General features: G+C 39.9%; 4 protein-coding genes across 4 annotated transcripts; all 4 read right to left on the reverse strand.

The window, feature by feature from the left end:
* Window positions 1–2,683: 2,683 nt before the first annotated feature.
* LOC307243952 (olfactory receptor 6B9-like) lies at window positions 2,684–3,616 on the reverse strand (the record flags this gene model as incomplete). The annotated part of the gene is made up of 1 exon (XM_080018922.1): window positions 2,684–3,616. One exon carries the CDS (start codon window positions 3,614–3,616, stop codon window positions 2,684–2,686), a length of 933 nt encoding a protein of 310 aa, XP_079875048.1.
* A 6,379-nt stretch (window positions 3,617–9,995) lies between these two features.
* Window positions 9,996–10,928, reverse strand: LOC307243953 (olfactory receptor 2C3-like; the record flags this gene model as incomplete). The annotated part of the gene is made up of 1 exon (XM_080018923.1): window positions 9,996–10,928. The coding sequence occupies one exon, from the start codon at window positions 10,926–10,928 to the stop codon at window positions 9,996–9,998; it is 933 nt and encodes a 310-aa protein (XP_079875049.1).
* A 3,018-nt stretch (window positions 10,929–13,946) lies between these two features.
* Window positions 13,947–18,270, reverse strand: LOC307243954 (uncharacterized protein; the record flags this gene model as incomplete). The annotated part of the gene is made up of 2 exons (XM_080018924.1): window positions 13,947–14,939; window positions 17,332–18,270. 2 exons carry the CDS (start codon window positions 18,268–18,270, stop codon window positions 13,947–13,949), a joined length of 1,932 nt encoding a protein of 643 aa, XP_079875050.1.
* A 2,049-nt stretch (window positions 18,271–20,319) lies between these two features.
* LOC307243737 (olfactory receptor 10A3-like) lies at window positions 20,320–21,240 on the reverse strand (the record flags this gene model as incomplete). The annotated part of the gene is made up of 1 exon (XM_080018667.1): window positions 20,320–21,240. One exon carries the CDS (start codon window positions 21,238–21,240, stop codon window positions 20,320–20,322), a length of 921 nt encoding a protein of 306 aa, XP_079874793.1.
* Window positions 21,241–22,803: the final 1,563 nt, after the last annotated feature.

Consider the following 22,803-nt stretch of genomic DNA (forward strand, 5'->3'; position numbering starts at 1 on the left):
GCTTTTTCCAAATGTTTTGAATTGCATGGCCTCAATATGTTCCACAAATTGTTAACACGTCTCTTCTCTCAGGCTTCTTCCCGCAGGCTCTGAAAACAGTCGTTATCAAGCCACTCTAAAAAAAGAACAATCTAGACACCTCACCAATGAACAAGTAAAGGCCCATATTAATCCTCCCGTTTTTATGTCAAATCATTGAAAATTATGTTTTTCAACAGCCGAACAATTTCTTGGCACTACACAACTGTTTTGATGTCTTCCAGTCAGGATTTGGACCACACCACGGCACTGAGACTGCTCTTGTTGAATCCTCCAGTGACATCCATCTACACACAAACGGCGGCAGAATTTCAGTCTTAGTATTATTGGATCTCAGTGCTGCATTTGACGCAGTCGACCACAGCATATCACTAGACCGACTGAAAGACTGAGTGGGACCGTCTGGCACAGTGCTGGTTTAAATCCTACTTAAAGGACAGGGACTACTTTGTGTCTATAGGTTATTACACATCTGAGTTCCACAAGGCTCCATTCTGGGGCCTCTTCTGTTCAACATCTACATGCTCCTACTGGCTCAGATTATGGAAAACAACCAAAAATGTTACCATAATTACGCAGACGACACGCACATTTACAAAACCATATAACCAGGGGACTATGGTCGGATACAATCACTGAGCAATGGATTGAACAAATCAACAATCGGACGTGCCAGAATTTTCTCCAGTTAAACAAAGAAAAAACTGAAGTCATTGTTTTTGGAGCCAAGGAAGGAGGAGTAAAAGCCCACGCTCGGCTTCAGTCGGTGATGTTAAAAAGCACAAACCGAGCCAGAAATCTTGGTGTGGTCATGTACTCGGGCTTTAATTTCAACAGCCACATTAAAACAATTACAAAGTCAGCCTACTATTACCCAAAGAATATATCAAGGATTTAATGACTTATGTCTCAGCAGATGTTGGTAAAACTTGTCCATGCATTCATCTTCAGTAGGCTCCACTACTCCACTACTTCTTACAGGTCTCCTAAAACATCCATCAGACAGCTCCGCTGACACTGACTTGATTATAAAATTATGTTTATTAAAAGTAAGAACAGCATCAAACCAGACTAGCCATGGACTGTCTGGGAGAGAACTGACAGCAAACGTGTTCCCTCCCGAATGGAACAAGGGAGTGTGCTTTTATGCTTGTCAAGAGACAACGTCGCCAATCTGATTCCAATCTATGGGTCACAGTTCACATTCCAACTACCTTATCACCGGGGCCCCTGGCAATGGGCTCTCTCTCTTGAGACCCCTGGCAACATCTGTTAGAAATTATATTATACAATGGGTACTTTCTTGGGACGCCAAACATTCCCAGACACCTCAATTTTCTAGTGGTTGAGTCTGTATTACTACAATTCTTGTTGTTATTACTGCGTCACTTAATTAAATTCCATGTTTAATTGCTAAATCTTCCATGTTAACCATATCATCCCAATCTCATCAAAGAGGTCGGTGAGGTGGAAATTATGAATTAGACTTAAAGGAGCCTGCGTTTGAGGGAAAGCGGGCCTGAGATGATTGTGTCATAAAAATTTGAAAATACCCGTGATTTTAAAATTGTACTTTGAAAAAATACTCTTGTGTCAATGACATTTATTGAAAGAACAGTGGACAACTTCTGAACCTTGCCGAAGAGGACCTAGAGTTCGGAGGCAAATGCCGGAAAGAATGGCGGTCACAAACACCTTTTTTGCTGCCAATATGGACAGATTAACATCAAACATTAAAAAACAAACTGGTTCAATTTGGGACAGTTTTGCACTAGAGGCAAGCAATGCTTCAGCCTCAATATTCTGCACCTCCACAGTCCCACCAATCTGATGACATTGATCCCTATTTCCTGTCACACTGATCTGACCGATATTGCACTGTACCTTCACTTCCCTTGTATATCTTAAAACAGCACAACATAAAAACAGCACCTTTTATCAGAATTTTTTCGGTTGAAAAGCACACAAGGGACATTGTTTCAATTTATATGTTAACTGTTATTTTTGGTTTGTAGAGACAATCCTAGGGAGTTGTTTATTATTATTGTTTGTTACCACTGGTCTGGTTGACTGTTACTACTTTCCTTTGTGGACCAACACTGTAAAGAAGAGCATTAGAGATGACACAGAAGGATTTGTGTGCATCACTTTTTTTTATTTGGACGTGGCGTGAGCCTCCTAGAAAGTCTCGTCATCAAAGCCTCTGCGCTGAATAACAATATGAAAGATAATAAAGAATGATGAAAACATATAGATAGCAGACATATGGTTCTGGGTGTCCACTTGACAGGATGTGAAAGAAAGTATTATAACATGGCAAGGCTATCACAAAATCAAAACAAAAAATGGACCGTAAGTGCAGTAGGATTTCTGAAAAAATAAATGACGCTTATTGGTTAAAACAAGCTGTTGATTGTGTCGGACAGATTTATATTCTTTGAGTTAAGTAACATAACTTTTGACTAAAGCTAGTATTTCAGCATCAACACAGAAAAGTCATCGAAATTATGGAAATACAAGTGATTTTTGCATTGACAGGAGGTTATTTTCCATCAGTGTTACACACTTCTATGACATGAATGCTAGAATTTATTTCGATATACAGTCATTTATAGTAATTGCATGAAAAATGCAGACTTAAATTTTAATATTTCTTTCTAGAGCGTAAAAAAAACAAAATCCTGTTTCGAACTTTGGTCAACTTCCATCCATATATCAGGGGATTCATGAGTGGAGGAATGATGAGAAATTCTATTGCAATGAAGTTTTTAAGCATTTGAGGAACATCTGTCGAGCCAAATCGCATGTACATCACATCGAAAACTATAGTGGAAAGGAACGTGACCAGAGAGACTAAATGAGGCACACACGTCTGCATGAACTTCCCCCGGTGCTCGATGGAGCTCACACACGTTCGGATCAGATACATGTACGACCAGATTATAAACAACCCATGCAGTACATACACCAATATTGTAATATATGCAACTATGCTATTTACGGCCGTGTCAGCAGAGTAGCAAGCGAGTTTGACGATGATCCAGTTCACACAGTAGAGTCTCTGAATATTGGAGCCACACAACTCCAATCTAGATGTGAGAACAACATTGGCAGCTATAATGCAAAAGGGAATTATCCAGGAGAAGCACACCAACTGTGAGAGCCTCTGCTTGGTCATGACGGAGTGATACTCCAGCGGTCGACATATGGCCAGATATCTGTCGTAGGCCATGACTGAGAGAATGGACAGATCACTGCAGGCGAAGGAGTACATCACCAAGGCCTGGGAGAGGCAACCAGCATAAGAGATAACATGAGACAGAGACAACAGGTCCAAGAGGAATTTAGGGTAGAAGCCTGTGGTCCCATAAAGTCCATTGATGCAAAAAGTGCACAAGAGAATGTACATGGGCTCGTGCAGGTTTTTGTCCATGACGATGGTCAAAACAAGCAGGGAATTGACCATCAGAATCACACAGTAACAAAGAAAAGTCACAGTGAAGAGAATGATTCGATAGTTGGCCATCTCTTCGAACCCTGAAAGCTTAAACATTGTGATAAGAGAAACATTATCCATAATATGTAACAAATTTGCAGCTTTAAAAAACGTACAATACCAACCTCAAGCATATTACATGTTACGATAACCGCAGCACAGAAAGGGACTGGACACTGGGAACCAGACAACAGTTCACTCTCTGTGATTCTGTTATATACAGTATGAGTGTTTCAGTGATCCAGGACGTGAGATAGGAAACCATCCAATCAGCTTTGAGCTGGGGCTCGGGGAATATGTTACTCTCATAATGTTTTGCTCTATGCATTTTCTTTTATTTTATGATAACATAATATAAAAGCTGATTAATCCCCGGAGGAATCAATCAAGGAACAGATACAGATTAAAATGAGATAAAAAATAACAAATATGTAAACTATCTATCTTTGTATCTATCCTGCCCAATATGGGCAAGTAGCAATGAGGAACATAATCAGGAGCTTTGGTGTTCAGGCAAGGTTAAATGTCAAGGAGGAACGGAAGAATTTTTAAATGTCCCCCCACTAAAAAGCTCTGTGAAGAAGGAGACCCTGGCGGTCAAGTGTGCATTGAGCACTTTCTATTGCTACCTTCTGGGAAGCCCATTCAGAAGAGGAAGAAATGCTTTACTGATTCCTGTGGCAAAATTGGTCCTCTGCATTTGAAAAATCCCAACTATGGATAACTACTCCGGTGGCAGAGCCAATGCCTTGGTCAAGAGCATCAACATTAGTGTCTGACCCCAACATGCATGTTGTCTGGCTGGAATGAAAATCACATGAACATGGGGAGAATATTCACTCTCCACACAGAAAGGCTCCCGTCGGGTTTAAAGCCAGAATCTTGTTGATGTTAGGCAACAGTGCCAACCACCATGCCACCATTCAGCCTCTACTTGGATCAGGCTCCGCTACAATGTCTTCACCGCAGGAAGGAAACCAATGGTGGATCACATGGTGGTATCTGGCTTTACAGCCGTTAGATTCAAGGTGATCCATGGGTCAAGGACGGAGACACTGGGAGCAAGAGAGGACATCCTTTCTCTCTCACTTCAGGGAAGGGGGGAAGGCCGCAGTGTTCATTTTGGCAAATATTTTAGCTTAAGTCATAGTTTTTCAAAGAAAATACTTATTTACTTACTTACTTACCTAATAATTTACTTGACCTACTTACTTAAAGGAAGGGACTGATCCGGTCCATCAAAAAGAGGCTGTACCAGCCAACAGCAGATGAGGCCTATAAAATCGCCATCCACATCGATCCAGTCAGGGGACTTGACTCATCTAAGGCCAGTAGAGATGACGAGGAGAGCTGCCTTGACTTTATTTCTGCTTACATAAATAGTCAATCGCTTTTAGAGCAAGAAGATGATGGTATGACAACATTGCTATGTCTGAAAGATACAGTTGATTTGATAACTACTGACCGTGCTAAGGGCACAGTGTTTTCCAAAGTAAACAATGAGGTTGAAATTGTTAGAATGTCACCTTTAATGTCACCTGATAATGACAATGAAAACACACATGAATCAGTTGTGAAGCGAAACAGAACAAACTGCCTCAGTACAATGTTAACATTAATACTACTGTGTCACACATGTCCAGTGCACTTACTGACCACTTACCTTATCCAAACATTAAAGCACAGCCCCTCTCCTGTGGCCAGTCCAACAGCCAACAGCTACACACTCACCTCACATGTCTGCTGTATGCGCCCTACTTACCTTGGTGAGAGCATGATTGCCCTTAAAGATCTGCCCCTCCTTCCGCGGAAAGACTTTGAGATACATGGCGGCCAGATCACTGACACTACATCTGACATCAGTCACGCAATATAAAAGCAGACTGATGGACTAAGAGAGCTACATACTAAGGGAGAGGTCATCAGAGGGGTCCTCCATGTAATAAAAAGCGGAAACTTCCGAGACATGTCAACAAAGAAGGAACATCACATCGTCACAGAAATGAAACGCTTCCTACAGTCCCATCTAGGAGAGAAATAAAGCAGTACGGAGATTTTCCAGTAACTAATGTGTGCAGAACCGCATAAACATGAGGTCCCCAAGAAATGTCTGTATACAATGATTGGACTAAAACAAAAAATAATGTTTACCTCCAAACAAACCAACTAAGATGGTAAGAACGATGTTTCTACAGCACGGGGAGTTTTCTTAAAAGAGAGGAGAGAAACATGAAGATGTCAGACGAGAATTGAAACCGCTCCTAACTAAACCCACTGTCTCTGATGAGGCTCTGTTAAGACGGGTGACAAAGACTACAACACAGGAAAACGAGAGAACGCGCAGACTTGGCCGCAGCTTCATCCCTAAGGTGACCCAAGCTCACAGCACGCTTGCTGAACCAGGTGAGACAACAAGATGCGTTCTCTTGAATTTGAACTTGAACTTGATGAGACAAAAACCAAAGGTAAAGACAATGTCATACCCAAGTTGAGGCTTTGACACGGGCAATGGAGACATTCAAACAAATGGCCGCACAGACTCTGTACAGCCCCGTCTATTCAACCAACACGTTGGCCCGGCCAGAGCAAGACCAGAGAGAAAGACAGAGACTCTATGGTTGTCCACAGTGCATAGCTCAGTCCCAGCCAAACTGTAAACACTGTTTTGTCTTTGGAGCAGAGGGACATCGTGCTATAGGCTTTGTAAATAAAAACAAAGAGTCAGGATACGACCGCCGCTCAGGGCAACAGGACCACCTTTGACCGATTGAAAGGATAAGTCCCGACCACAAAATGCGACAGCATCAAACACAGGCAAAGATGATTCTGCTATCAAAACATAAGCAAACAGCAAAGCTGAGCCACATGAAAAGATAGCTCTAATAATAGGTCATGAGACTCTTTTCAAATGTTGCATGAAAGGCTATGCTATATCTGTTCTTTTAGATACTGGAGCCAATGTGAATATCATTGATCGCACATGGAAAGTTAAATACTTACCTGAACAAAACATGTGACCTCTCAGCGAAATAATGGACAAAAACTTTGACGTGACGGCTGTCACTGGAGATAAAGTACCATATGAGGGGTGGGTAGAAGTGGTAGTAAACCTGCAAGGTAATGACGATCCAGACTTAGCTATTCGAGTACCCTTTCTGGTGAGTCGATTAAAACAAGAGAGACCATTAGTTGGTTTTAATGTAATTCAAGAAGTAATAAAGTGCAATGAGAGCCGACCTAGAGTCATATCCATTGTGATCGACCTCCTAATTGGGGCTATGGGTATTGACATTGTAAAGGCAGAAGCTATAGTGAGCTTCCTCCGCACTGATGTGCATCAGGAAGAACAGCATGCCATGTTAAAAGTAGGCAGGGAAGAGATCACCATTCCACCTTGTCATGTAGCCTATGTTGAGTGCAAAGTGCCAGCAGATATCAGTGACTCAAACTCACTTGTGCTGTTTGAACCCAAAAATGTAAATATACCAGTGGAGCCGCTATGCATAAGAGAAGGACTAATGGAGATTTGTCAGACCGACAGACTCTTTGTAACAGCACCTGTGTCAAACCGCACGAAACACAGTGAGTGCACTACCCAGCTCAACTGTCCGAGGTGGTATTGAAACTATCGATAGAGTACTCAAGACAGACCATCCGGACCGTGAACAAAAGTGGAGTTCAAATAAACACTGCTGACTCTTCTCCGCTCTTCTCCAGCTGTGACAAAAGCCAAGCCACTGCTGCACTGTGGCACCCACTTGTGGATGTCAGCCATCTGACCGACGGGCCTTACTGTTGGTTTTTGGCCTGTTGGCTGTTGACTGTAGATACATGATACAAGTTATAAAGAATAAGAAAAGGGACGATGAAACACAATGTTTATTATTGTATGTTTGATTTTGTAATAAATTCTGTTGAGTGACGCGAATGATACCACCTGCGGTTGTCCTATCAACTCATTTATATTCTGTTTTACAGCATCACGATATCCACCCGGTCCCGTAACCTGAGTCAGAAAAATTAGTATTGTGTTATAGATGGCTAAGTTTTGACAGAAGTTTAGAAATTAGTTGAGTTCGTTGTTGGTCTATGGTTGTGATTTTAAATCGCATAAAGAACAACAAAAACAGATCTGGTGGTGTGGAAGTGTTTTAAGAGGACTCATTATATCCATGCATACAAACAAACTAAACCTGATCCTAAACCCTTGTCAGTCACTATATATTACTTCTCTGTCATTTTTCCATATTCCATATTTCTAAGCTATTGATGAAAAATCAAGTCCCGCAGCTTAAAACGCTTTAGTGAATTATGATCGAAAGGGAAAATTGTGCTTTCATACATTGTGTACTTGTATTGTTCAAGATAGAACATAACTTTGATATCGGTTAAGGTGTGTAAACAAATTGAATTAAAGACAGACGATTGGTTGTAAAGTACAAATACAACCCGGTGTTGCATGTCGATTAGTATTATCGTTAAAAGAGTGTGTGTGTGTATAAATATATATATATATATATATATATATATATATATATGTTAGTTAGTTCCTCCTGTTCCATCTGGAACATTGGGCGACGAGCCCCCATCATTTGCTTCTTACCAGAATGGCTTCTTCTCGTCGTTTCCATAACATGCTTTTTTTTACGGGGTGAGGTTGTTAACCCCACGCCCAACCCCCAACCTGCAGGACCGGGTGCTGACTTACCCGTGTCACAAAGGCATTATTATTAATATTATTACTGTTATCATTATTATATATTTACAATAATAATAAAAATAATAATAAGTTTGAGCCGTTCCGTCAGTAATCCGTGCTTCAGGGTAATTTCACTGCCTGTATCTTCATTATGAATTGTTTGGTTTTAAATATGAAATGTCATAGTTTATAAAGGTGGCTTGTGCAAGAGAAAGACGAGTGTCAATGTAATACTCCAATTTGTCCAGTGTACAACATATTCAAACGCTATGGCCTAAATGTGGAAGAGATCAACCTTTGTATTATGTCTCAATGTTTAACCACTGAATACTGTTTCGGCCAGAAGTAGCCGGTGCTTTAAACGTCACCTCAAAATTGTGAGATATGCATATTTAACCTCCTCAAAAAGTAATTATTTCATATGATCATCATGTCACTGACTATCATTAGAAACTTGGTCAATGGGTAAACCAATGGTGGATCACATGATGGAATCTGGCTTTACAGCTGTAAAATTCAAGGTGATCGACAGGCCGAGGACGAGCAGCGAAGTCTCTCACGCCACACAGACCCTTCCTTGGGGCGTAGAAACGGTCGACATTGACGACAAGGCCACCACGTCTTCGAAAACGGATCGATCAGGTCCTGTTGCTCGTTGTTCTACAGACCAGACAATGTGCAGAGACTGACAGAGGAAGAAGGCGTGTGGCGACGGAGGTACGCTGTCGTCATGATAAGCTTGCCACAAAGCTATCCACACAGGCAAGAACGGCTGAAAAACCTCCTTAGTGTTGGATCTTCAAAAGTCCAACGAGACGGCCTGAACAGCAACAACTAACTCTTTTTGTTTTCTAGTTTGTGTTCAATTTGGGGCAGTTTTGCACTAGAGGCAAGCGATGCTTCAGCCTCAATATTCTGCACCTCCACAGTCCCACCAATCTGATGACATTGATCCCTATTTCCTGTCACACTGATCTGACCGATATTGCACTGTACCTTCACTTCCCTTGTATATCTTAAAACAGCACAACATAAAAACAGCACCTTTTATCAGAATTTTTTCGGTTGAAAAGCACACAAGGGACATTGTTTCAATTTATATGTTAACTGTTGTTCTTGGTTTTTAGAGACAATCCTAGGGAGTTGTTTATTTTTATTGTTTGTTACTGTTACTGGTCTGGTTGGCTGTTACTACTTTCCTTTGTGGACCAACACTGTAAAAAAGAGCATTAGAGATGACACAGAAGGATTTGTGTGCATCACTTTTTTTTATTTGGACGTGGCGTGAGCCTCCTAGAAAGTCTCGTCATGAAAGCCTGTGCGCTGAATAACAATATGAAAGATAATAAAGAATGATGAAACCATATAGATAGCAGACATACTGTTCTGGGTGTCCACTTGACAAGTGGATGAAAGAAAGTATTATAACATGGCAAGACTATCACAAAATCAAAACAAAAAATGGACCGTAAGTGCAGTAGGATTTCTGAAACAATAAATGACGCTTATTGGTTAAAACAAGCTGTTGGTTGTGTCGGACAGATTTATATTCTTTGAGTTAAGTAACATAACTTGTTACTAAAGCTAGTATTTCAGCATTAATTAAACAGGTCATAGTAATTATGGAAACGCTAGTGATGATTGTATTGACAGGAGGTTATTTTCTGTCAGTGTTACACCCTTCTCTGACATGAATGCTAGAATTTATTTTTACATATACAGTGATTTATAGTAATTGTATGAAACATGCAGAATTCCATTTTAATATTTCTTTCTAGCGCGTAAAAAAAACAAAATCCTGTTTCGAACTTTGGTCAACTTCCATCCATATATTAAGGGGTTCATGAGTGGAGAAATTATGAGAAATTCTATTGCAATGAAGTTTTTAAACATTTGAGGAACATCTGTCGAGCCAAATCGCATGAACATCACATCGAAAACTGTCATGTAAAGGAACGTGACCAGAGAGACTAAATGAGGCACACACGTCTGCATGAACTTCCCCCGGTGCTCGATGGAGCTCACACACGTTCGGATCAGATACATGTACGACCAGATTATAAACAACCCATGCAGTACATACACCAATATTGTTATATATGCAACTATGCTGTTTACGGCCGTGTCAGCAGGGTAGCAAGCGAGTTTGACGATGATCCAGTTCACACAGTAGAGTCTCTGAATTTTGGAGCCACACAACTTCAATCTAGACGTGAGCATAATGCTCATGGACATCAAGGAAAAGGGAATCATCCAGGAGAAGCACACCAACTGCGAGAGCCTCTGCTTGGTCATGACGGAGTGATACTCCAGCGGTCGACATATGGCCAGATATCTGTCGTAGGCCATGACTGAGAGAATGGACAGATCACTGCAGGCGAAGGAGTACATCACAAAAGCCTGGACGAGGCAACCGGTGTATGAGATAACTTGGGAGGGAGACAACAGGTCCAAGAGGAATTTGGGGTAGAAGCCCGTGGTCCCATAAAGTCCATTGATGCACAAATTACACAAGAGAATGTACATGGGCTCGTGCAGGTTTCTGTCCATGACGATGGTCAAGATGATGGAAGTGTTGACCACCAGTATGACACAGTAACAGAGGAAGGACAGAGTGAAGAGAGCGGCTCGCTGCTCCGTCGTCTCGTTAAACCCCCAAAGAGTAAACACGCGAACCAGAGAGACATTTTCCATCGCATGAGCTGAGCCTTTCATTTCAATGTTCTGAGTGTCCTGGAACATTTCATCTTAGAGTTACCGCTTCGTCTGGTGGCACAAGGTGAAACTGGATAGGTGAAGGCAGTGAGTAGCGCCTCCTCGGTGTCATTTCTCCTTCTGTGCCGTTATTATACTATGGGGCTGGGACAACGTGTACGCTGGGGAATCAAACCATCCAATTGTGTTTCCCAAAAAGAAGTTGGGAGGAAGCTAAGAGGGAAATATATTAATTATATTTGTTTTTGTATTTACTGGGCGGAAAACTGACCATATATGAAATAATGATATTTAGAACTGTTATATCCAGATATACCAGTCCAACTGGAACAAATACTGTAGTTCTTGTTACTCTTGTTACTCTCAACTAAAACAATTGTTTTTTTAAATGAACAAATAAATAAAAACGTAAAAAAAATGGTTGTCCCTGCCAATTTATCATATTTTTCAAATATATTTATTATAAAAAAAATGTAAATAGTTTAAGTTATTAATAAAAAAAAAAATATTATGGAATTATTGCAAAATTCAGATCAGCCACAACATTAAAACCAGTGACAGGTAAAGTGAATGACATTGATCATCTACTTCCAATGGCACCTGTCAAGGGGTGGGATATACCTGTACTGTGTTCCAGGAAGGACAACCGGTGAACCGACGACAGGGTCATGGGGCACAAGGCTCATTGATGCTTGGGGGGAGTGAAGTCTAGCCCGTCTGGTTCGATCCCACAGAAGAGCTACTGTAGCACAAACTGCTGAAAAAGTTAATGCTGCTATGATAGAAAAGTGTAGAACACACAGTGCATCACAGCTTGTTATGTGAGGCTGTGTAGCCACAGACCGGTCGGAGTGTTCATGCTGACCACCCCTGAAAGCTCCTACAATGGACATGTGAGCATCAGAACTGGACCATGGAGCAAGGGAAGAAGGTGGCCTGGTCTGATGAATCACGTTTTCTTCTACATCATGTGGATGGGTGGGGTTAGGGTCCGATCCGATGGAGCATCTGTGGGATGTGCTGGAACAACAACCCCGATCCATGGAGACACCACATCACAACTTCCAGGACTTAAACCACAGGACACCTTCAGAGGTCTTGCGTCTCTCCAAACAAAACCAATAAAAATATGGTTACAAACTGAAATATAAATAATAATCCAAATTATTTTATTTTCTGACGTTGACATGAAACAAAAATTCCCAATGTCCGAGAGTCGCGGTGCAGTGTCTGTGTCTCCCACAAGCTTGGAGCACGGCAAAGAAAGTTGGAACAAACGAGATGAGGCCTTGTAAATCTAATATGAGTGAAGATTCAATCACTGGATTGATAATTTCTCACCTCTAAATTGTTCAAAAACAGATTTCTTTGGACTGATAAGGTCAGAAATCAGTGAAAGTTTCGGACAAAATACAACAGAACCCGGGGTAACGCTCGAACCCCACTGGCTCAAAGAACTCGGGGCCTCTGGAGGGTGGCTCCTCCCACTTAAACAGAGCCTCCAAAACAGAATGGTTTTGGGGGATGTTTGAATGGCTATAATGCATAACATGAGTGGTATTTTCAGCAAAAAACTTCAAAAGCATGTTTTGGGGAACTTAGAGACCTTCATTAATTTGTGTAAAAAGGAGCGTAATACGTCCCCTTCTAAGGAAAAAAAAAAGTGCAGAGATGCAGGATTTTAAATTCAGTGTCTGCGAACAACATGGGAAACAGCAAAGACGATTCTTGTAGAAATTCAGCGTTAGCCAGAACTTTCTCTGAAACCACAAAACACCAAACTTACACTTTGTTATTTGTCCTCCTGCCTAAAGCTGTAGACCGTTTGGAAGACGTGTCCCCCGTGTCTGTCTACTTCCATTTTACCTCCAAAACATCTTTAAAGTAGAAGAAAAAATTACACCTGGGGCAACCAATGAGAGTGGAGCAAATATGTCACCTGGCAGCAAAGCCACGCCCCACACACTGAACGCCAGAGCAGGAAATGGAAACAAATCCGTGCGTATTGTTTAACAAGACTGGTAAATAAACAGAAATTCTAAGAAATTGGAATAACGCGTTTTTCCACTGGCACAATTTATCAGAAAAATAATATTTTAGATATAAAAATATACATTAAAAATATATTTTAGAAAAACCTTTTTCACGAGTGAGATTTTGGGTGTGGTGGTGCCCTAGTGACTGGCCGGCCACCTTTGATTGCAGAAAATGTTCTATTCATTTTTACTGCGTTTCTCGTTGTGTGGTGCTCAGGGTTCTGCCATGGCACTCAGAAACACTGCAATGTGTTCGAATGTCAAACTCCACTATTAATATAACAACAAAAACCACGTCAACATGTAATGGCATATTCATGTTTCCAAGTGATTTAAATATAGATGCATTTATTATCGTCACTTTATTATCTTGTTGTCACCAAATCACAACAAATCTGTTCCATGTATGTTTCAATTATCTCTAAATGTGTAGTTCATTTTCTATATTATGGTTTTGCTTAATATTCCCTGACAGGGAAACTGCAGCGCAGACAATTTAACACACAAATGGCTGGGAAACAATAATGGATATTTGCCTTAAGAATTGCTTTGCCAAATGTTGAGGTTAATGTAGTTTAATTTTGTGGTTTTTTTTTTCCCACCATTTCTGGAGCAATGGAGTGGCTCAAACCTCTATGATGAATTGGTTGCAAAACACATCATAGTCAATGTATAACAACTTAAACATATTTAAAATATGCATTTATTAAGTTACATCAATGTCAGTCCAAAAAACTTCAAACCCTGTCATTACTTTGCAAGGAAAGTGAGGAAAGTGTAGACAGAAAAATACGCCGTATTTTGATGGGTTATTGGGGCGTGTTACTTATCTACACAACAAAGAATTTTTAAGATTGGGTTGGAGGGGAAAAAAAAACACTTTGTAAATCAGCACAAGAAAGGGCGTGTCAGGGAGACAAACACATTATTCCTCCTATTCACACAAACAGTTACCGTTGGTCTACGAAATCGCTCCGGACACATTCTGCTTCCTCCTTGGTCTGAACAGTCTCACCACTTTATTTCGTATTTGAGAGAGTTTGAACCCGTAGATGACAGGGTTAAGAACAGGAGGTATCACCAGAAATTCGAGAGACAAAAAGTTCCTGAGGGCTCGGGACGTTCCCCCGGCGCCGAAGCGCATGTCCATCAGATCGAAAAGCAAAGCCACGCCGACGTTCAGCAACGAAAACAGGTGCGGCACACACGTCTGCATGAACCTGCTCCGGCTCTCCATGGATTTCACACACACTTTAATCAGATACATGTACGACCAGATGATGAAAAAACCGTTGAGGACATAAAATATTATGGTGACATACGACATTATATTATTGATGAGCGTGTCTGTGGGGGAGCACGCCAGCTTCACAACCATCCAGTTCACACAGAGGAGTTTCTGGATATTTGGGCTGCACAGCTTTAATCTAGATGTCAGAAGAACATTGATACAAAAAAAGAGGAAAGGCAAAAGCCAGGAGAAGCACACCAACTGTGAGAGCCTCTGCTTGGTCATGACGGAGTGATACTCCAGCGGTCGACATATGGCCAGATATCTGTCGTAGGCCATGACTGAGAGAATGGACAGATCACTGCAGGCGAAGGAGTACATCACAAAAGCCTGGACGAGGCAACCGGTGTATGAGATAACTTGGGAGGGAGACAACAGGTCCAAGAGGAATTTGGGGTAGAAGCCCGTGGTCCCATAAAGTCCATTGATGCACAAATTACACAAGAGAATGTACATGGGCTCGTGCAGGTTTCTGTCCATGACGATGGTCAAGATGATGGAAGTGTTGACCACCAGTATGACACAGTAACAGAGGAAGGACAGAGTGAAGAGAGCGGCTCGCTGCTCCGTCGTCTCGTTAAACCCCCAAAGAGTAAACACGCGAACCAGAGAGACATTTTCCATCGCATGAGCTGAGCCTTTCATTTCAATTTTCTGAGTGTCCTGGAACATTTCATCTTAGAGTTACCGCTTCGTCTTGTGGCACAAGGTGAAACTGGATAGGTGAAGGCAGTGAGTAGCGCCTCCTCGGTGTCATTTCTCCTTCTGTGCCGTTATTATACTATGGGGCTGGGACAACGTGTACGCTGGGGAATCAAACCATCCAATTGTGTTTCCCAAAAAGAAGTTGGGAGGAAGCTAAGAGGGAAATATATTAATTATATTTGTCTTTGTATTTATTGGGTGGAAGAACTGACAATATATGAAATAATGTTATTGAGAACTGTTACTGTATATCCAGATATACCAGTCCAATTGGAACAAATACAAATACTCTTAGTGACCTATTTAAAATAATAGTTATTTTAAATGAACAAATAAATGAAATAGAAAATAAAATTATTGTCCCTGCCAAATTATTATATATTTTAATTATATATATTTTTATATAAAGATAATTATACTTATTTTATTCATATAATTAATTATATTATTATATGATATAATATTGCAAAATATTACAAAAATAACAATTGAACACATGGGTGATTAAACAATTAAGGTGCATTCAGCCCTTGTAACTCTTAACAATTTCATTATTTTTAATCATCTTCACTGTTGAAACTAAGAAAACATGCATTTAACCATTCAATAATGTGTTTACCCATCTCAGGTAATAATAATATCCCATTTTCTGAGAGTGACCTTATCACAACATCAGTGAAAATACAGAAAGACGAATGAATGAATGAACTTATGTTACTTCCTCCTTCCCAAGGAACTCAGATAATGCAACTTCCTGCTGAACATGTGACTTGTGGAATATTCCCAAAATTTCATAGTGTATGTGTTCAGGTAACAGGGTTGAGTGAATGGTATGGTGAACGGTTAATGGCGAAAATGTAAATTTGTCATAATCTATAATTACTCACAAAAGAAGATGTTTCAAGCACAAGTTATGAAATGGATTCAGATAGTAGTGCAACAAAAATATATTATATATAAATTATATACAGATAAATAAATAATATAAATAATACGAATAAATAAATAATATTAATAAACTAATAAATAAACAAATAAATAAATAAATTCCAATCCTGCAGAAATCTTATAATATATTATCTAATATGATTTCTGAAGGATTGTAATGATTATATTTCAGGGTAAAGTTTAGTATTAGTGGGTTGGAACAGGCGAAAATACTGTTGCTAAGTGTAAATTGTTTTTATTCATGTTTTATGCAGTTTATCTGAAACTTGCATGTAGTACAGGACACTTTCTTTCAGTGCAAAACTCTTTTACATTTACTTTACATGCATATTTGTACAGTTCATATCAGTGGGACACAAATGGTACGTATTGAACGTATGGAAATTAGTGATCACATACCATTTAGAAACACAAATCATTTTGATTTCCTTCCTGCACAAATTTAGATACTTTAAATTATTTAAATTAAATTAAATTATCATCTTTAGTAAGAACAGCTACAAGCCAACAGATTTAGTGCAAATTAGTATTAGGAAAGAAGAAAGGAAATAAAACAATTAAAGACATGACTTTTCTCTTATGATTATTACAATCTTTACAAACCTATTATTACAGCTAAAATTCTCCTTTAGGATGGATGGTGTCTAGATAGTCACCCATTTTTATAATAGATCTTCATTGTAAATTCCGGGTCAGTGTTAACCTGTTTATTCGAGGACTCATGGCTGAGGGTTCTGCTTTTTCACAAATCACTAAACTCCCCCGTGCAATCAATCCAGCAGCAAAGAAGAAGTAGAAAGAGGAAAAACAGCTTTGATTTAGTGCATTTATGTGCTTTGTTCTCTTTAGAAATTGAGCATTGATAAACATGGTTGAATAAGCGACCAGAATAAGCCCAAATTTAAAAATATTAAATATAACACCAAACAGTAAACACAATGATGTCGTAATGACATTCACAATAATGCACTTTGTTATGATTCTAATGAAGAGGTGGTGCACATCAATAAAAATAAAGTCAATTTGGGGACATATCACATAACTATGAAGCATGAATTGAACATAAAATATGACAAATTCATTAAAAGTCGATTCTACTGTTCCATAGTCTGTTAATGCACGGGTTAGAAAACAAGATATATATTGGCTCATGAGTGTTTTATTAAGTGATAATATCCACAACAACATCAGACAATTAGAATCACTGTATTAATTATCAGATTTAAGATTTTGTTTGAATAAAGGCAGGTCATACTGTATACTGTAAATATGCCAAAAAAAATGCATATGAAAGCAGAAAAAAAAAAGAATCAGCCTAAATCAGCTGCTTTATGTTTATTTATTTTCACTTATTCAAGTTATTTCTACTGGAGATGTGCAGCACTGCACTGAGTTTCCAAACCTTTTCTTCACATGCTCCCTTACTCCTGTACACAGGGAAAAGGCTCTGGATCTTATAACGTATTTTGTTCAGTTTAAAGCCGTATATGAGGGGATTTATGAAGGGCGGGATCACCAGAAACTCTATAGACATGAAGTTCTGTGCGCTTTTGGGTAAATCGCTCAACCCGAACCGCATGTACAGGATGTCCAACAGCAAAGCTACGGAAAAAGTGACAACGGAGACCAGATGCGGCACGCAGGTCTGCATGAACTTCCCTTTGCTCTCTTTAAAAACAAAACACGTCTTGACAATATACATGTAGGACCCGAAGATGAAAACGGCGTGGCCAAAGTAGAGCAGAATGTTGAAATAGGCGACGGCGGTGTTCGCCACGGGGGCGGTGCAGGCGAGCTGCACGATCATCCAATTCACGCAGTACAGCTTGTCAATGCGCGAGCCGCACAACCTGGACCCTAAAAGCGTCACCGAGTTCATGGACATGCAGTAAAGGGGCAAAAACCAGGAGAGAAACACAAGAACGGTGATGCGCCGCTTGGTCATGACGGTGTGATACACCAGGGGTCGGCAAATGGCCACGTAGCGGTCGTACGCCATCAGAGCCAGGATGGATAAGTCGCCGCACGTGGCCGAGTGGATCACGTAGCCCTGCAGCATGCACCCGGCGTAGGAGACGACGTGGGACGACAAGAGGTCCAGCAGGAATTTGGGATAGAACCCGGCCGTGCCGTACAGCACGCTGAAGCACAGATTGCATAGGAAGATGTACATCGGCTCGTGCAGGTTTTTATCCACGATGATGATGGCAATGAGCGAGACATTGACAAACAGGATCATTAAATACCAGAGCAGAGCCAGAAAGAAGAGGGTGAGCTTCTGCTCGGCCGTGTAGTCTAAACCGGAGAGAGTAAACAGCGTGATCACCGAGACGTTATCCATGGCCACTTGGAAGCACCACTCACCATTTTACCTGCAATGACTTTGTTGATTTTCCAAGTCTCGCCTGAGAAAAAAACAAAAAAACACACAGAGAGGTGGGAGCCGTCCTGCCCTGACTCCGCCCAAGCGTCCTTCTCTCTGTTTAAATGCACCCTCTGTTGCATACCACACCGTCCTCAGAGGTCGGACGGACCAATCGGAAAACGACAGGAAAGGGAGGAGAGAAAAAATAAATAAAAAATAAAATAGGTTGTCCTATGAGCCATGGCCGCAGCGACGGCCTCCTCCAGGAGGGATGGTGCGCCACCTGCAACCGCACCTGCAGGAGATGGAGACGAACACCCGTGGCTGTATTTACAAAAATGCTTTTTTATGTGAGTGAAATACGCATCTTACCAAATGAAGTGCATCTCATGCTTACCGGAAAAAAAATATATATATATATTAGCAACCAGAATAAAATCAGAGCAATTAAAAAAATCCTAAGAAAAAATCTGTCTTTTTTTCTCCTCCACAGCATTTACTTTTACTTTTGACATTAAATATAAGCTACTTTAAGACTTTTACTCAAGTAGTATCCTAATGACTGATTTTCACTTTTACCGCAGTAGTTTTTAAGTAAGATATCTACTTTTATTAGAGTGTGGCTTTCCACTACTTCTTCCACCTCTGTACACAGTACAGTACATGTGAAATATGTAGGAAGGTGTTTCATTGAAGTTGCCACCAGGGGGCCTTCTGCTCATTTGGTTGTGTTGGCATTACTTGCAGCCGCTTCCTGTTACTATAAGGCCACTTGTTGTTTTATGGTTTCATCAAGGTAGGCGATGGAAAATGCAACCTCTTCATAATATTTGTTCATCTGTTATATGTTGTGCCATCCATGCATTTTGTGTTATAAATTTTGGGTGACAGGATGTTGTTAAGCAATTACTTGGTGTTACTTTATAATATATATTATTTTACATTAGGTTTTTATATTAGTTATACGTGTGTGCCAGCTTACTATGGTGCTGCATTGGGGTTAATACACAGGCCCAAACATGATTGACATAGACATAGTTTTACGTGTTATTTTTTATACTTTCTTGCTTACTACGGATGCATTGCACAGAATGTTATTTTTGAGATGTGAGGTATTTAATTTAATTAAACACAGTTTTATGGTTTCATCAAGGTAGGACATCCACGTGTGTGGAAGCTGCTTAACCACCCAGTGGTCAACAGCCTCATCACTCTTACCTCCACCCTACCTCACAGAAGAGATCACATTTAAGATTTTAGTATTTATTGTCTTTTCTCAATATTCATTTCTTAATTGACTTGGAAAACAATAGATATTCCCAAATATTAACAAAATGTAATTCTCTTTTTTTTTTTTTTCCAAGTAGGCAAGTTGACATTGAGTATTGTGTATTCATTCATACCTAGAAGTTGTTAGCAGGTGTTTTTGTAATTCGCCTCCTCAAAATGTTGTAATCAATATTTTGATATGTTTGAATATTTGATACGATTTATTTTATTTAACCGGGCCCCATCACAACTGCCATAGAGATTCAACATCTCCATTTTGGACGACTTTCCTTTCCATGTAACTGAAATATTTTCACTTGGAGGGAAAAAACCTGAAACTGGACTTAAAACATTATACAACATGTAAAATAAAATAAAAATAAAAATCAATTAGAGAGCGTTTGTAGTAACCATAGAAATCAATTCAGTATATTTAAGAGAGCCTACAAACACTAATAATATACATATGTTCTCATATCAAACATTGATTTCAGAATTCCAAAAGTGTGGGCACACATTGCATAATGTTTGCCATGGGATGTCATTATAAAATCAATATATTTAACAGATTTTAACTAAAATAAGGACAACCTACTTACAATCTATTCTTTTTGATGAATTTACAATCTATTAACAATCGATAAATTTTTTCACCCCTAGAGTCTAACTTTCCAAACATGAGCTCACTTTTTGAGCAGCCTCAATATAAATAAATGCAAGTCAAAGTAAAACTACAAGGTCAATTTTGAGTCTTCCTTAACATGATAACATCTTTAATATACGTCTCTTTATTTGCGGGAGTTTGAGGCCATATACGAGAGGGTTCAGAATCGGAGGAATCAGCACAAACTCAAGCGACAAAACTACAGCGACAAACGGATGAAACTCTTCTATATTATAGCGGCTCAGTGCAATGTCACAAAACACGGTGATGGAATAACTGACAAATGTGACAACGTGGGGTAGGCAGCTTTGGAACACTTTGCCCCTAAAGGCAGAGCAGGCTTTCCTACAAACCAGCAATATGCGTATGTACGTGTAAAGAACAAAGGCCAAGGGCAAAACGATGGTTATCGTTGTGGCCAACATGCCAACGAGATTATTCATGAAAGTTGTTACGCAGGACAGTTTTACAACAGGCCAATTGGCACAAAATACTTTGGGAATTTTATTCCCACACAAGGGAAGTTGGAAGGACAGATAGAAACATGCTCCAATAGGAAAGACCGGATAGATCCACGCAAGCGCTCCCAGTTTGGAGACCACTCTGGGCGTCATCTTGCTGCGGTAGTGTAAAGGGTGACACACAGCCACGTAGCGATCGTACGCCATGATGCTCAGAATGGTGAATTCGTTCGAGACGTAGGTGTAAATGACATAAATCTGAGCGAAACAAGCCGGACGGGAGATCATATGACTGTCAGACAAAAGGTCCCCCAGAAAGCTGGGGAAGAAGCCGAAGGAGCCGAAGAGAGAGTTGACGGAAAGGAACAAAATAAAAATGAACATGGGCTCGTGGAGCGACCTCTCCTTTATAATCACCAGGATGATGACCAGATTAGCAGCTACAATAAACATGTACAGCAGGAAACACAAAACAAACACTGGGTAGCGATACTGTCCGATGTTCAGAAACATGGTGAGGTTGAAATAAAAGGGCAGAGTGGCATTTAGCATTTAACCAAAGAATTTCTGTCAATCTGCGAGATGAGAAAGTTCTGTTTCTTCCCTATTTTCAAGGCATTTGGTCTGAAAAAATTAGCTCTTGAGTACATTAAAAGTAAGTTAAACATTGATCAAAAACAAAGTATCGTTCATCAATCTTTTTCTTTTGTCAAACTTGGTCGTGTTGGAGTTGGTCTGCAGCTCCAATCGCTCCCGGGAGGGTTTCACGATGCTCTGCCAGAGCTCGATGGATGGGAGCCAGAATCTGGGGACGACAGAGCAGCGTTGATCGTCTTTATCCCAAAGAACGGCGCTGACGTCACCAAAAAATAACACAGAGCACTGGAGGATTCATCAACATTCTCGCCAGTAATGATCAACGTTTTTTTTCCTTTTCATTATTTATTAAGGTTGATTTCAAACAGTCTATTCTAACAAACTGTGGACTGTAAAGTCAAATATCAATTACCTACCCTACAATGAAACAATGTCGTGTGTGGAATGTACAAATATATTTGTTTTAAGTAAACTTTAACTCTTCCTTAATCTCAATAAAAAATACTTCATTAGACTTTAATGCCTTAGAGGCGCACATTTGAGTGAACATATTGTGTATTCATTCATACCTGGAACTTGTTACCAGGTCATTTTGTCATTCCCCTCGTCAAAATGGTAATAAATATTTATTCATGTATTTACATTTTTTTATTTAACCATGTCCCATCACAAGTCCAATTAAGACTCAATATCTCATTTTTGGACTTGGACAACATAAATAAGTTGTGCTTAGAATTAATTCCTTTTTTTACCTCATTAAGTCTCAACCTGGCAAATGTGACCTCACTTTTTGAGCAGCCTCAATCAAAGTCAATTCAAGTCAAGATAAATCTACAAGGTCAAGATTTTAAAAACATATGTTATAAAGGCTCTGTTTGCTCCCTTGAAAGTAACTGTTGTGTTTGGTACAAGACATACGTTTATCTCGATTTTGGGATTTTTCACTCATATCCCTGTATTGGTTCATCTTTTACTTTCTGCTGTGCAGGCTGCGGTTGCAAAACGTTAACGTGTCAGCCTCTTGTATGTATCTTCAAAAGGTGCTGCTAAAGGCCACAACTTTAACATGCATTTTTAGCATGCCTTTGATAAATTCAAACATTTTTGAAGAAAAAACTGAATATTTTTTTACATGAAATGAAGATAGCAAAGACCACTGAAGCCATATTAACAATGTATATGTACTATATTTAACACTATGCCAGTGAATATTACTCCATTTTTATAGAATATTTGAAACTGCAGGGGAAAATACTGAACTAACCCAATGCCTGCTTGTAACTCCATATCTGCTTTACTAACTACAGGAACATTTTGTACTGTTGGCCCTGTTGTTGGGCAGCTCACAATTTCAAGTTGTCAAAGATGTTGAAGATGTTGAAACTGCTGAAACAATTACAACAGCATTTGTGACCTATGCATATGACTACACCCTCAGCAGTTGCCTTTGTGACACCCTAATAGGAACGGTCCCTGTGATGTAGTTGATATATACCCTTGAGCAAGTTGATTCGGGAG

The sequence above is a fragment of the Zeus faber genome (genome assembly GCF_960531495.2).
Source record: "Zeus faber genome assembly, chromosome: 18".
Classification (NCBI taxonomy): domain Eukaryota; kingdom Metazoa; phylum Chordata; class Actinopteri; order Zeiformes; family Zeidae; genus Zeus; species Zeus faber.